The sequence below is a fragment of the Brassica napus genome, chromosome C9, assembly GCF_020379485.1.
Source record: "Brassica napus cultivar Da-Ae chromosome C9, Da-Ae, whole genome shotgun sequence".
In the NCBI taxonomy this organism is placed as follows: domain Eukaryota; kingdom Viridiplantae; phylum Streptophyta; class Magnoliopsida; order Brassicales; family Brassicaceae; genus Brassica; species Brassica napus.
In genome coordinates this window covers 23455727-23472752 of record NC_063452.1, presented here as the reverse complement: position 1 = coordinate 23472752, position 17026 = coordinate 23455727, and the positions used below count along the sequence as shown (strand labels likewise).

The 17026-nt window shown below is 30.6% G+C and overlaps 1 protein-coding gene and 1 long non-coding RNA gene across 2 annotated transcripts; one reads left to right on the top strand and one right to left on the bottom strand.

Moving 5' to 3' along the window:
• Nucleotides 1–2772: 2772 nt before the first annotated feature.
• Nucleotides 2773–3905, top strand: LOC106416580 (ethylene-responsive transcription factor 2). Its single transcript, XM_013857510.3, has one exon. The coding sequence runs from the start codon at nucleotides 3034–3036 to the stop codon at nucleotides 3754–3756; it is 723 nt and encodes a 240-aa protein (XP_013712964.1). The 5' UTR covers nucleotides 2773–3033; the 3' UTR covers nucleotides 3757–3905.
• A 10446-nt stretch (nucleotides 3906–14351) lies between these two features.
• Nucleotides 14352–16209, bottom strand: LOC125592884. Its single transcript, XR_007328611.1, has 2 exons — nucleotides 15219–16209; nucleotides 14352–15148 (listed from the first exon to the last, which is right to left on the bottom strand). It is a non-coding gene; the product is annotated as an uncharacterized LOC125592884 (long non-coding RNA).
• Nucleotides 16210–17026: the final 817 nt, after the last annotated feature.

Here is a 17026-nt window from a genome sequence, read left to right as displayed (position 1 = left end):
TCGAGAAAAGCAAATTTAGTCTATTTCTTTTTTATGTGTTATATATATCATGTTTAGTCTATTCCTTTTTATATGTTATATATCATGGTTCAAATTTGTTTAGAAAGTGACTATTGACTGTTGACTATCGACTAACTATGCTTCCGTGAAAGAGGTATCTTTTGAAAGTGGACACTCGTGAGAGACCCACCATTAATTTGTTTGTAATTGTATGGCTTAACGAATAGAGAGGAAAAGACGGAAACTCAATAATTTTATTGGTGAAAAGAAATGTATACAAGGTTATTCGAACAAACAGGCAAAATATAAAGAAATTTTACAGAGATGAAACAAAATATTATAACTATTGCATGAAAAAACTATCATTAGGAATTTAGGTTTCTAGTACTGCAGATTTTTTTACTAGAGCACGAATGGTTATTTCTTATACTTCTAAAAAACATGAAATGTTTTTGAGTTTCTTTTTTTTGTTCAACATAAAGAAGTTCTAAAATGACAATGACGTTAAAAACCGAACAAAATCAACATTTGAATAGATGTAACTTCAATTTTGTAATAATTAAAAAAAACTTTTTGCTTATGTGTCAATCAATTAAATAGTTAATTAGTCATACGTGTCAGCCTCACATTGAAATTGAAAAACATGTTGGTCCAATTCGATTTTTATATCTCATTAGAAACATTTAATACCAACTATATGATATCATATGATATTAACTAAAGAAATTTGACTATTTATTATATATTATTTCCTAAATAAAACCTACGGAATTACCTAATGTGATTATGACATATATAGTAATTAATAATTTTAAATAATAAAGATTTGCTAATAATCTGTATGTTTTCTATCATTTTTGGGGATGATTGGAAGGAGCTGTAGCTTTATATTTTTGCTTTAGAAATAAATCTGTAGATTTTTTTTGATATGGCTGTAGATAATTTTGTTGTAGAATATTAGCTGTAGGTTTAAAAAGATTCAAAGACTTACATATAAATTTTCTAAGGCAAAAAATAAGTGTTCTAGATTTATGGCTTTCCACAGCTAAAAATAAATATAAAAAAAAAAAAACTGTAGCTTTAAAAAATCTTTACAAAGCATGATTGGCAAAATTTTGGGCTGTAGAGAGATCTTACAGCACTTCTAAAGCACTTGCCAATCAACCCCTTTGTTTAATTGTTTACTATTAAAATAAATTACACAATTACTATAATCATATATTAAAAATTTAGATTTTTTTGTATATGTTTTATTTTGAATTTTTCAAAACGAGTATAAATTACTAAAACTGTTAAAAGTCTCACATAAATTTTTGTGATCAATGTTTAAATTATTTTATATAATAAGATACAATGATAATAAAATCATATAAATAAATAATTTTATTTTAATAGGTGTTTATGTTAATATATATATATATATACTTCATATTGTTTAAATTTAATTATATATCATATACGATAGATAAGATTGATTGTTTTGATTTATTTATTCTAAAATGATTGCGAATAAACAAGAGCGGTCATTTGATTTATATGTGCAAGCCAATTTATTACATAATAGTAACTGATTTCTTAGTTATTTAATATATAATTATTATTTTATTATTTCATAATATGCAGAAAAATATAAAATATATATTTATTCTGCACAAGGTGCAGATCTTAACCTAAGTTTGTATCTCTTTAATAATTTTGAATCTTAAACATTCCTAAATCTCAGGCCAAAATAAAAAAAAGAAATGAGAATAAACTCAAAAATCAATATTTATATCGAGCAATAACCAAAATGACACAAAAAGGAGAAGACTATCGAAGATATATAAAATTGACACGTGAACGTAAACTTTTCATACCCATAATTAACTTTTAAATTGTTAAATCATGATATAAAACCGAGTTGACATAGTTTCATTGTAACCAGATAGTAGGCATGAGATTCTTCGGCCTAAACGTTAGGTTTTTATGCGATAAATAATTTTTTGACCTAAAATATTTTTTAAAAATGAGATCAGTTCATTAATAAACAAATCATGTAATTAGTAAAAAAAGTTAAAAAAAATTGTTTAAGAGCCAAATATATTAATTCGATCAATAATATAAATTTTTTTCCATGCGATATTTTTTAAATAATTTTCATATAAATTTACTATACACAAGGCGCCTATCTTATCCTAGTTAGTTAGAACAAGGGAAAGGCAAAGGGAAAACGTGAGAAGATATTAACTTGTGTCTAAGAGAAATGTATCCCGATTTGTGGAGACATTTTATTAAGTGTCCCATTCGAACTAGCTATGTCCTACCTACTTTGATTTTTTTATTTAACCACCAAAACCAAAATCTAAGCTAGATTTCATGTAATTAAACCAAAATATATTTAGGAACCGCTAATTAAGCACACATTTGCAATTTTAATATTATCTAGCTCTGTATTTTTCATATTTTATCAGCTATAATATCACTTAAAAGAGGTCAATTTCTTTCAACTAAATTCAAATTTTGATTTAAAATTTTAAAGTTTAATATTCCACAAATAATAGTAGACCCAAGAGCTTGGTTCTATTAATAAACCAAACAAGGGACAAGTTGCTTTATAAAACCGAAATATAAATTCAAAACCCATAGACAAAAACAAGGGACAAGTTAAGAGAGACCAATCAACACTTGCTTCCGTATATTTCATGACGTCAATCTTGACACTTCAGCTTCATTGTGTGGATAAAGCTCACGTGTTCAAATTCACGAACCTTCGTGGTAATGAAAAATCCACAACTTTCATATTTATTTATCAGTTTTTAAAGTTCCACACTAGTTGTCCAAAAAAACAAATTCCACACTCCCACTATATTATAAAATTGAAAAATCATGAAAAAGACTTTTATAATAAATTTTCCAGGTTCATGAACCTCGTCTACTCTAGCATCCACTATGTAAACCTCTTCACCATCGTTCCGCATAGAAAAAGATTTTAGATGTTTTGACAATTCAATCCAAAACATTAAAAAAAAAAAAAAGATTATTTTCTCTGTAATAATGTATGGACAGGGCGAGATTATGGCGGCAACAGAAACCGAGTACGCTGTGTTGGAGTCGATACGACGTCACTTGCTAGGAGGAGAGACGGAGTTACAATTCAGTGAGTCAATACCGAGTTCTTGCTTCACTGAGAGTTGGGGAGACTTGCCGTTAAAAGAGAATGATTCTGAGGATATGTTAGTGTACGGTGTCCTCAACGACGCCTTCAACCGAGCAGCCTGTGAAACGTCATCTCCGTCATCGGACTTGAGCTGTCTCAGCGATTTTTTAGATAAGCCCCCGGCTAATCCGTCTCATAACGATTTTCCGGCGGTTAAAACGGAGCCGGCGGAGAATCTCGCAGCGGTGGCGGAGAAGCCGAAGGAGGTGGCGCCGCCGGCGAAGGGGAAGCATTACAGAGGAGTGAGACAGAGGCCGTGGGGGAAATTCGCGGCGGAGATTCGAGATCCGGCGAAGTTCGGAGCGAGGGTTTGGTTAGGGACGTTTGAGAAGGCGGAAGATGCAGCTTTGGCTTACGACAGAGCTGCTTTTAGGATGCGTGGTTCCCGCGCCTTGCTGAACTTTCCGTGGAGAGTGAATTCAGGTGAACCCGACCCGGTTCGGATCCCGTCAAAGAGATCTTATACTTCTTCTTCATCGTCTGATAACGGGACGCCGAAACGGAGGAGAAATACAGAGGAGGTGCCGTCGGAGTTGCAGGTGAAGTGCGAAGTTGCATAAGAGACATGTGTTGTTTGGTTACCAGAGCTACTTCACGTGTGTTCTTTTCTTTTTTGGTCAACAGCTTCATGTGTGTTTTCCAATAGAAAGTTTTGTGGCGGCAGACAGTCGAGTGTTCTGTGTAAATTAATATACTACTGTTTTGATAACGTACGATGCTTTTATTCCAAAAAACAGGTATTGTTATTTTTACTAAAAAATCCCTAAAAATATTTATTAAAAACTAATATAATTATAAATAAAACAGTGAAATATAATCATTTATAGGGTTTTAGTAAAATTAAAATTTACATAAATATGTGAAAAAATAATTATAATGTGAAGAAACAAAAAATTCTTAAAACAATTTACATATGAAACATAGAGAATATACATATTTTTAACTTAAATTATTAATCAATACTATTAAAAGGGAAAGAGTTTATATAAATCTACTTAAAAAATGTTGTTTGGACCTTTTCATTAACTAATAACTAGATTATAATCCGCTCTTCAAAGGACGGGTATATTTTTTGTTGAAAAAATTATTTTACATAATGAAAATTATGATTTAAAAAAAATTATATATTTTGATTTTTTTTTGAACTTTATCTAAAATTTATTTATATGACTTATTTTTGATCTTTTAAATAGGACTTAATTTTTGAAGACTCAAAATAATTCTGACCCGTATTATGATTTTGTTTATATAACCCATTGTTAAACTTATTTCACACTGATTTTATTTTTAATATTTTAATTTAAATAAAATATTTTATATTTTCAACCCGCTATGTATTAATAATATTATTTTTGTATGCTTTAAACTTTTTCTATAATTTTATTAAACTTAGTTTATTAAACTTAGTTTATATGATTTATTTTTCATTTTAAATGAAACTATTTTTTAAGGATTTGAGATAATTTAGCCTTGCATTATGGTTTTGATAATTTAATAATTTGTTATTTCAACTTGATTTTATATTAGTGGTTTAATTTAATAAATATTAAATAATATAAAGAATAATTATTAATAAATAATTAATGAGTATTGAAATGGTTAAATCTTTAAAGTACTATTCATACCTTATTATTATTAGAGGATCTGCCGTTCAACATAAAATTATTATTATAGATAATAATTATTAACCAAATTTAAATTAACTGTCATTATTCTACATTATTTTGTGAATTCTAATTTATACTTAATTTTTCACTCATATATATAATGTATTCGTGAATTCTAGTTAGTATAAATTAGAGTTATGGGTTTCTAAAATAAAGAAAATAAAAAGGAAGGTTATAAATTAAATGCATGAAGTTAGTTATTATTAATAGAATGAATAAATAATTAAACATAACATATATGCAGTGTTTTGAAACCCGACCCGGATCCGTGGTTGAACCGGTAAATCCAGTGACCCAGAAAAAATCCGGTTTGGTTTTGTGAAAAATCCAATATTTAGAAACCCGCAAAAACCCGCAAATATCCAGTAAAACCCGGAACCCGATACCGGTTGAACCACTGGTTGAACCAATAAATAACTTTTACTTCTTTTTTTAGTTTTTAATTATTTTTTTAGATAATGTTTTATATTCTAAATTTTCAATTAAGAAATTAAGAGCAGCATTATCGCATGGTTTTAGGACGGATTTTACCCAAAAAGCAGGGCGTGGACCACCACAAAAAAGAAGAAACGAGTTGCAAAAGTCGCAGAAGAGGAAACGTTTGTTCATGGTTTTTTGTACTGTTCGCGGGCCCCATTGACACGTGGGGGCCCGCGATAGATTCGTTTTTTATTTTTTTTAATCAGACAAAAAAATAAATAATAAGAAACAAAACCAGCTTGATTTAGATCGGTTTGGTTTGTGGGATAAAGATGCTCTAAGTGATGATTAAAAAAAAGTTAGGTTTTCACTTTTTAGTTTTATATTTGTGATTTTTAGATTTTGATGAAGATTTTACTATGCCATCTGAAGAAAATGAAATGAACGATGGTAGAGAGAACCAAAATTAGTTGATGTGATTTGATGTTAGTTTATTTTCGTTATTGACAATTTATTACAATGATTTTTTACTTTTGGTTTATTTTGTATTTAAAGTTTAATTTATTATTTACATTAGAGATTTAAATATTTATAAACTTTAAATAGTCTAAACTATTTTTTGATATGTTGTATGTCAAATGAAAATAAAAATATAAAAACTAAAGTTAAGTATTTTCTAAATGTTTTTAAACATAAAATATATACATATTCAAACTATTATTTTATTTTTTTAAAAACATTTACAAAATATTAAACTTTAGTTTCTATATTTTTATTTACATAGCTGATATATTATTATATAATAAAATTAATTCATTTATTAACCTGCGGTTAATCCGCGGTCGATCCAGTGACCCATCAACCCAGTAAGTCGTCCGGTTCAGTGTCCGGGTCGGGTTTAAAAACATTGCATATATGTCATGTTCCTAATTTAATAGAATAGATACTGAATTGAATTTCAAAAAAGTTACTTTATAATAATGAACCAAAAATAAATATTATTTAAGATGTCATGTTCTCACCCGTATTAAAAAAAAAGGGCAGAGCGAGTGAAAAAAAAAAGCAGAGTCGTCGTCTTTTCACCTTCTCCGGCCGCGGCATCTCGCCGTTGGTTCCGTGAGAAGGTGGTTGCATGTTTCTTCTAGTTTTATGCTCTTTTTAGTTTTAGATGGTCTCAAATCTGAATAGAAGCTTCATGTCTCCGGATTGAAGTGAAGAAATTCAGATCTGGACGCAACAGACATCGATTTTGTCAGAGCTATGGCCTGTGGTGGTTGGCTAATGGTTACCGGCTGTATGGAGAAGAATCGTGTTAAGTAAGGCTTGGGTGGCCTTGCTGTGGTGTGGAGGCGCGTAGAAGGTGCGTGGTGAGTCCTTTCAAAGTCCAATGGCGAGTTTAAGTTGGAATTGGAGGAGGTCAGTGGAGTACAGGCGCAGAGGAGGAGGAGGCGCAGTCTACAGCAACGGTTATCTATTAGCTAACAGTCCGGTTTGTTTCTTGTATGAATGGGTTTGAGTCTCGTCTAGATGTTTGTAGTCATCTGCCTTTATGGTCTGTGTCTTCTAGTTTATGTGTTGTTTTCTATATTTTCATCTTTGGCTCCAGATAGTATTGTTTACTATGCTGGCTACTGGCTCCGGAAGAATCTTTGTTTTGCTGGTTTGATGTATCCTTTGTTCAAGTTTCAATATTAATCCAACACATGACAAAAAAAAAAGATGTCAACTTAACAGCTTTTCAATTATTTATATTAATATTTTGTAAATATGATATTATCTGTATTTGTTTGGCTATTTAGAGAAAATGTTTTTTTTGTCATATGTTTGATTCATTGCTTTTTTTGTCAATGTTTGATTCATTGCTTAAGCCCAAAAGGCTTTTACAAAATGGTTTTGAAATAATCCATTACAAATTTACAACCATAATAAGTCCAACACGTGCTGAAATTAGGTTACTGGTTGTCAAGAACCAAGTGACGTCATCACCGTCGCACCACCATTGTAGGTTTCAGAATTCGTCTTCTCTTCACAAAACAAATTTGACCATTGTTTTTTAGAACCCGCCATCACACTCTTTAGGAACAGTTCAACCCATGGCAGTAAGCAACCTATTAAGAATAGGGCACCGATTGTTGATAACACATGGCTATATAAGGATCCACCATCGCATTCTGATTCTTCATCGACCATCGTCTATGTTTCTGTTCTTCAACTATATGCTTCGTCAATCCTTAAATCAATAAATCGAACTTTGTTGTGAAAGAAATACATAACTGTTGCTTGTTGTTACAAAAAGAAAAAGAGATACGTAACTGTTGCTTTCAAGAAAGGAAAACAAAACTGTTTTTGTTAGACAAATAGAACGTGGTTAGTGCTTTAATAAAATTAGATACATTTATATAAAGACAATAATAAGTGGTTGAAATAATTGTTGGACCCTACTTTTATCAATGGGTCACACTGCTATTTTAATAGAATAGATGTTTATTAGAACCCGCCATCACACTCTTTAGGAACAGTTCAACTCATGGCAGTAAGCAACCTATTAAGAATAGGGCACCGATTGTTGATAACACATGGCTATATAAGGATCCACCATCACATTCTGATTCTTCATCGACCATCGTCTATGTTTCTGTTCTTCAACTATATGCTTCGTCAATCCTTAAATCAATAAATCGAACTTTGTTGTGAAAGAAATACGTAATTGTTGCTTGTTGTTACAAAAAGAAAAAGAGATACGTAACTGTTGCTTTCAAGAAAGAAAAACAAAACTGTTTTTGTTAGACAAATAGAACGTGGTTAGTGCTTTAATAAAATTAGATACATTTATATAAAGACAATAATAAGTGGTTGAAATAATTGTTTGGACCCTACTTTTATCAATGGTCACACTGCTATTTTAATAGAATAGATATTTTGGTTTTACTTTGATTTGGACAAACAATATGTTACCTTAAATTTATCTAATAATCATTTAGTCAAAGCTTTTATTTATTGGATCCATATCTTTTTGTAAACGAAAAGATTATACCATATATATACGACCACATAAATTTGGTTCACAAAAATATAATATCACGTACACTTTATTATACTCTTCTCTAAATATATCACATTAACTTCATAATTAAGATAAGTTTAAAAATTATATATTATGTTTATTTTATTTTATTGATGAATAACTATTTAGTATTTAAAATAAGTTTAAAATTATCAAAACCCCAACAAATATTTTTTTTACTACTCAACAAAAAACCTACAAATCTATACTATTAAATTATCCAAAAACCTCTCAAATAAATCTTAAGTTTCACCAATTGAACAAATGTAACTTTTATCAAATGTACAAAAAAATAATGAAAGGTTAGATTTGGGCATTCGGGTATTCGGATCAAATATAAATCGGTTTCTTTCAGGTCCAAGTTCTTTCAGTCTTGGGCATTTATATCCAACTAGGTATTTGAAATTTTTTTTTGGGTTCAAATCGGTTCCTTTTAGTTCCAGGTCAGTTTGAGTCAATAATTCAAGTATCTGTAAAATTTACTATGTAATTTGGCTACGTAATGAGTCTAGTTCGGTTCGAGTATTTAGGACAAAAATATCTAAAGAATCCGAAAAGCCAAAAAAATCAAAACACGAAAATACCCAAAATTAAACAAATACCAGAAATAACTAAATATCTAAAAGACCAAAAAATCTTACCCGAGAACCAAAAATATCCAATATTTTAAATATATTTTTAAAATTTGAAATTTTACCCAAAACCTGAAACTATAACAGAAAACGCGAATCCAAAATTTACAATAATATTTTTATACTCAGAACATATATGAATTACTCAAATATACATAATATGAACAAAACATTCTAGGTACTTTGGATACTCGGAGTCCAACACAGACCCGCATGTCCAAAAAAATCTAATAGGTACTTTTTCCCAATCTCGAACCTCAACCTGTATTTCGTATTGGTTGGGTTCGTTTATCAAATTTAGGTAAAATTTTCATACTTAAGAAAGAGTTACATAAGAGTGTATATAAAAAATCTCGAATAAACTTATTCATAAGTTATATAATTTTAAACAAATTTTGTATTCAATATAATACGACTTTATAGCAAAATTATGCACAATATACTCAAAATATTATCTCATATCCAACTTCGTAACCCATAAAACCCGCGCTTTCGAAGCGCGGATCAAAATCTAGTTATATTATTAAAAGATGATACAAATACATATAATATCTTATATATATAAAGTAGGTTTGTGCTCTGCTCACAGCCTTCCACGTCACCAAAGAGGATGAGGCGTTTTTGGACACTTGGCGGCTCGCGACTGGCTATCTCTTTTGTTCACGCGTCCCTTTTTTTTGAAGAGAATGTTTTTTCTTCAATCAGCGATTCCTTAAACTGGGCCTTAAAATAGATGTTGTCGGCCCAACACTTCAGTCGACCAGAATCACCTTCTTCATCATATCCGCCAACCCTAAACATTGAATCGCCATTAACGTAACGCATTACCTCAACACCGAAACCAAGTCATTACGCTTCACCATTAATTTCTTCAACCCATCTCTCCCACTACCATCTCTCCCACTAGGTCATCTTTAATTTCCCCTTACTTAATCTCTTTTCAACTTCTGAGGAATCGATACTATAAATAGTGAGGATGAACTTGCCAAATCTCATTGAGCCACCTAATTTATTCAGATCTTCTCCTTGCAAACACATCCTACAACAATGGTGACCTCTCATCTCCTTCGGAAAGATTTGAAGTCTGCAATGGCTCCCACTACTTCGTCTTCAATTCTATATCACACCGTCCCTCTTCTACAATACTAAAAGTTTGTATATATATAGATCCTCAAAAGGTTGTTTCCATTTTATTGCCGTTCTTTCTTTTCGTACCATATTATCTCTCTATAACTCACCAGTTATAACTATGACGAATCCACATGTTCTTTCCGGTGAGTTGAAAGCAGGCCGGCGTCGTAAGACTATTGTCACCCATGTTTTACGTTCCTGGGAAGCAAGGAATGTCAAGAAGAGGGGTGATCTTATGGGTGTGTACTTGGTTTTTCTTGATGAAAATGTACGAAGGTACTTGACCTTACATTTTATTTTGTTTTTTTCTAAGTCTAGAAATAGATATAAGTTTTATCCGTCCTGCTATAGAGATAGCACATATACATGTAATAGCTCTATTTTAAATACACTTTAAACCGTGAGTGCCCTGATAAATATACATGTTTTCTTATATATTAGGATCACATACTCATGACACATATGCTGAGAAAGCCCATGAGAGACCACTGCCAGAATTCCTAGACGAGTTAATGGGAAGAACCTTCAGGTGACGCTATCTGAGTTCAATCTCACAACAAAGCTCATCTTTGACCCTAAATTATTTGTCTAAAACACTATGTGATAAATGAGGCCTTGGTTACACCCTGACTATCTCACTATCCACCCTACAACAGATGAGAGGGGAAGAAGAGATAAAGTAATTGTTGCGTTATTTAGTTATTGATGGTCACGTTCTCTGCTCATAAACAAAAACTCACAGTTCACCGATTCACATGTTTCAGGCTAGCTTGCCCGTCAAATTAGGAAGGAACATCGGCGTATAAGACTGCATTACCGAGTTGACCAAGGCCCATTTTCTCTTAAATCATCATTACACTTATTTCCTGAGAGAACACATTCTAAACACCACATAACCATTTACTTTTTTTTGTTATTCAGATATGGGACTTCAGCCACATAACCAACACGAACAAGTCATCACTCAATCTGATAACAAAAGTAAGAAAACAGTATTCTCAACCTCTGTCCCCAACACAACGTCCTGCTGCATTTATACGCCTGTCCGGAGCACTCTAAATTCCACTTTGTTGTTATCTCAGGCTTACTACCAGCCTTCCAAACTACACCTTTGGCTTCTACTGACAACATGAACACATGCAACACCGCACTGTACACCTTCAGCTTCATGTCACGTGTTGCAGAATCCTCACGCTGCGATCTAACCCAATGTATACACAAGGTGATAGGAAATCATTAAAAATCGATGTGTTTACAGAAAGCTTGAACCTGATGGAGCTGGCCGAACATCAAATACGCAGACAACCAGACAGAAAAGTTCATTTATGAAGACATGCCTCATCCACAACAAATCTGGAGCTCAGTACATTGTAGGCATGGAAGAGTACTTGCTGTATAAAAACATCGACAAGGCTCAGAGCAGGACTTAGAAAATTTAGGGGGTTCTATTAAAAAAAACCAGACACTTTTCAAGAATATAATGAATAAAAATCTTTATTTCAAATCATAATTTTCAATTTTTCAAAGTATATGAGTTTCTCCTAATGTTTCTATTATTATTTTACAAATAAATTATTTTAATTAATTATTTTATTTTATATTTTGATATTTTATACATCATTATATCAAAATACATGTATGTACATATATAATAAAGTATAAACTATAATAAATTAAAAGTTTAAACAAAAAAGAAATTAAACATTTTCTTTTATTTCTTTTTCAATATTAATAATTATAGGGTAAAAAAAATTGCATTGGGCAAATCATAGTGTTTAACCCATGCGCTATATTTAACCAGACCTGCGCAACATATCTCTACGGTCTTCTCATGCTCTGCACTGGAAAGATTAACGAAGAGAACACTTATTGGGATAGACTTGGCTGGGAGGAGAACAAACAAAAATCAGATGTGGTTGATGGGAATACACACGTATTATTATACTCCGAATTAAAAGAAAACACAAAAACTATGTATCCAATACGAACAACCATAAAAAAACAATGCAAGAAGTGTTATTAATACGTACAAATGAGGAGATCCTTGCTATCGTTTAGATTGGCTGGAGATAAGATATGAGAGTTACACATACCATCTACCTCTTTTTCAGAGCACTTACAAAGCTTTTCTGTATAAAAAGTGGTCAACATCGAGTAAACAAAAAAAGTTTACCTTTAACAAGGTCAAAGTACGGAGCCAGGCTCATACCCGAAAACACAAATTCACAAACCTGCAAATAAATCAAATCTCAGCAACATATAACAAACAACTTATCACTCCACCGCGAGCACAACATTTCAAACCTGATGACCGTTCAAGATGTAGCCAAAAATAAAGATACCACTCTCCCACAACTGTGTTAGAAAATGGCCGTACCTGCATATACTTCGTAACATATTGAAGTAATCAGACACATACACAATATATTTTTTTTAAAGTCCACAAACACGCGCAGAAAACGAATAGTACCGTAAAGATAAATTTTGATTAATAATGGTGATATGAAGTTTTCTTTTCTCCAACCTCTGTCATAATTTTTTTTTTTTTTTGCTTAAGAACCTCTGTCATACTTGTATCAGACGAACAAATTTAGCAAAATAAACTACACAAAAGCAGTATAAAAACACTTTAGATGAGAGCAGTGATAAGTCAAATTCAACAAGACAATAATGGCAACATAAAGCTCCAACATATCTTTTTTTTTTATATAGATATTTTCTGGTTTAACGGTTCATTATTATGTAGTGTTATTTTATTACAAGAAAACTATGAAAATTCATCAGGTATATATGATATTAAAAATATATACAGAATTTATGTAAAAATTAAACATTGTACTACTATCATTTAATCTAAAATTATGTTTACCCATCTTGTATAATAGAATACCAATAACTTTTTCCTGGCTAATAGAATACCAATAATCCATAGCATGTTATATAAATTGAAACAAACATCACCACAACATATCCAAGAAATCAGGACGTAATTGAACCACTATCAAATGAATCCGAAAAAAATATTATTTTCTTTCAACATATTTTCATTTTCATATTTTAACATATTTTCTTTAGTAAAACTATAAAATGAATTATAAATTCATGTAAAAATAAAGCATACGAATACCACTAGTATATATATATATATATATATATATATATAACAAAAATCAATAAATGATATAATGAAGAGAACAATAGATCAAGTGAAGTAAATTGCAAAAAAAAAATTTCTTTTGTTTTTTCATCAAAAAAATAAAGATACTTTTCTTTGTGAGTCTTCTTTATTAATAGTGTACGTATCTTATATATTAAAACAGAAGTCACAACTTTGATTCATGTGTATTTTTTTTTAAAATGGACCTACAAGATCTATTCTTATAAAGTCATGTTACATTTAATCTCTAATCTTATCATTTAAATTTTGGGTCTACCAGAAATTTTTATTAGCCTATCAATAATTAGATTTAAACAATAGATGATCCATTGGATTTATAGATAGTATAAATTAAATAGATATAATTTAATGTTGTAATACTATACCTCTATATGTTAATTATTTAAATATTTGTCTATGTTAACTTTTAAAATTATAAAGATTTTTTTTAATAACAAAAATCATATTATCTAACACTGATTAATCTTTACTATCTTAAACTAATGAAAACAAATTTTAAACTATATAGTTTACTTTAAAAATTAAACAAAAACTAAACGTTTAATTATTTATTCAATAATATAAATCTATGAAGCGAAAAGTTTATTTTTTTAAAAACCTTCTAAATTTGTGAAATGTTACAATATTTTTGAATATGACAATAAAGCAATATTTTACTAATCTTTATATATATAGTTATGATTTTAATAATGAAATAATAATCTGAAAATATATATATAGATGAAGATACAAATACATGTAAAAATTTGAAACAATCTTTTCAATGAAAAAAATATACCGTAAACTTATTATGTTTTAAAAATTGATAGACACATATATATTTTAATATATACTAATTTAGAATTGAAAACAAAATGTTTATATAAAAATAAATAAAAACAAAAATCTGCGCGGTTGGTGGATCGAGATCTAGTTATCTTTAAGGGAATAGTTTTCTTGTGAGCTTCAAATCTTTGTTGCATTATTAATATTAACTAGGTCAATACCCTCGCTATGCTGCGGGAGTTACATGTTATATTGAATTTTTATTGAAGTTATTTATTTGATATGTGTTATATTTTAGTTACATGTTATAAATATTTTATTTGAGTAAATTTTGATTGGTAGATAATAATATATTTTGGTATTTATTATAACTTTTCTTTTAAATCTTTTTTTTTTACATTTTAAGCATGTTTTATATTTTAAAAATGTATTGATATTTTCTTGAAGATGAGATTCTTTTTTGTGTAATTTATAGTTTTGTTTTGTGTATAGTATTATATTATGTTAGGTGGTAATTTTTTCTTTTGTTAAAACTTAATTGCTTATTGTGGAATATATTGTGAAAGTCATGTGTTTACTAAATGTAATTTTGTATAAAGAAATTAAGTAGAAGATAGTACGGTATGGAGGTACGTCCAAATTTGAATTATTAAGTTGTCACAATGACTTTTACCTAGTAAAGAAACAAAGGTGGATCACATCTTTGGTCGTCGACAGCACTATTTTGGTCATTCATAACTACTTCAACGTATTTCATATGTATAAAGACGAAATAATACGCAAATTGACCAGTAAAAAGACATAGGATTACAAAAACGAAACATGGAATGAGATTATCCATCCCACTGTAAGATTCCTCAAATTATCCATCCCACTGTAAGATACTTGCTAACCCAATAGAAGAAAGACATATTAAGGTCTCAGGAACATCACACAACACAACACCCGCAGAACTGTTAGTTCTGTCTATTTGTCACATGAGAACATCCATCTTCACCACACTTCCTAATCACACTCGCTTAGCACCAAGTCACCAAGTCTGTGCACTTTGGTCACACCATTAGGTAACTCCACAACTCATGGAAAGCTTACCATCTGCAAAAGAAGAACAAAGAGTTAAAGAAGATACCTTTAAACTGTATTTTACGGAATGAGAAAATCTAACATAGACTGATGCTTCTGTTATGTAACAATCCAAGCCATTTGAGTCTAACATCAATAACTTCTTCTTCCATAGATTTATGGGGAGCTCTCGATTAACAGTTTCTTTGGCCTTCTCGATCTTTGACCGTCTCCTGTGGATTAATTTCTTTTGAAAATTTTATCTTCAGAATGATAAACCCATCTCCCAATTCAAATCTCGGCGCGACGACTCGATCTGCGTTCACGGCAAGAAAGGCGGTGGTACCCATCTCGATTCGATCTTCGATAACGGCGAGAAACGCAGTGGTTTTGCCATGAGGAGCGCACTGCAAGGAAGATAGATCTTCTGGGTTTGAAGGGACCAGAGTGTGTGCAGTATCAATGAAACATAGAGAGAGAAAGAGAAGTCAAACGATCATCACTCTTTCGTCTCCAAAACTCACATGTCATCCGGTTGTAACATGAACAAAGAACAAAGTCACATTGCAATGACTGGAAACATTTAAACATGAAATGTTCTTATTGGCTTTTCAACTATTTTCATTTATTGACATGTCACTCTCACATGTTTTAAAAAAGCAGAGCTGTCAATCCCTGGAGAGAGTCTTGTGTTATTATTGCGTTGACTTTTGTTGTATTACAAAGTTAGCCCAAATAAGAGCAATAGATATTTTACTGTGTAGAATCAAATTTATTGATTCAACTATGAATTAAAATTTGGGATGACCAATTTTCAATTATCATAAAAATATGGCTTTGCAACAAAAGGAATACAAAGAATACATCTTTCACTATGTATTGTCGCTTTTACATAGTGGTATATATGGTTTCAACAATAAATAAAACTGGATAAGCGCGGGATAGTTTTTGATAAATTGTGTTTCTCTTTATTTAAAGTAGAATTGGGCATAAAATCCATAACCCGAAATCTGAATCAAACCTAAACCAAAAAAATTGATCCATACTTAGTCTAAAATGTAATAATAAAAAAATAGATCATGTACGAAACATATTTGAACTCGAGGTGTTATTAGCCGAATCCGAACGGTAACGCAAAAAACCGAAAAATTCAAAGAAATCTGATAAACCCAAAAAATCTGAATAACCAATCCAAATGTCAGAAATAGTCACAAATATAAACATTTGAAACATAAATATATACTTCAAATATTTAGTTCTATATTTATTTGAAATGATATCCAAAGTTAAGTATTTAAATTTTAAATAAGTACCTTAAATATCCAATTCTATATAAATATGTTGTTATTTCTTATGTTTTATTTTTAAATTTTGGATTTAACTTTGGATATATTCAACCCGAACCGATATAGCCCAAATCCAAACGATATATGGTTACTTTATGGGTTTTAGAATGTGAAACAAATTAAAACCAAAATTGATGTGTTATATTTGAACATGATCCGTACTTACAAATTTACCCGAATGAGATCTAGTATGTGATATAAATTAAAACCAAAATTTAAAATATCCAACAGGTACCCGAACACTCAAACCTAGACTGATGCTTCTGTTATGTAACAATCCAAGCCATTTGAGTCTAACATCAATAACTTCTTCTTCCATAGATTTATGGGGAGCTCTCGATTAACAGTTTCTTTGGCCTTCTCGATCTTTGACCGTCTCCTGTGGATTAATTTCTTTTGAAAATTTTATCTTCAGAATGATAAACCCATCTCCCAATTCAAATCTCGGCGCGACGACTCGATCTGCGTTCACGGCAAGAAAGGCGGTGGTACCCATCTCGATTCGATCTTCGATAACGGCGAGAAACGCAGTGGTTTTGCCATGAGGAGCGCACTGCAAGGAAGA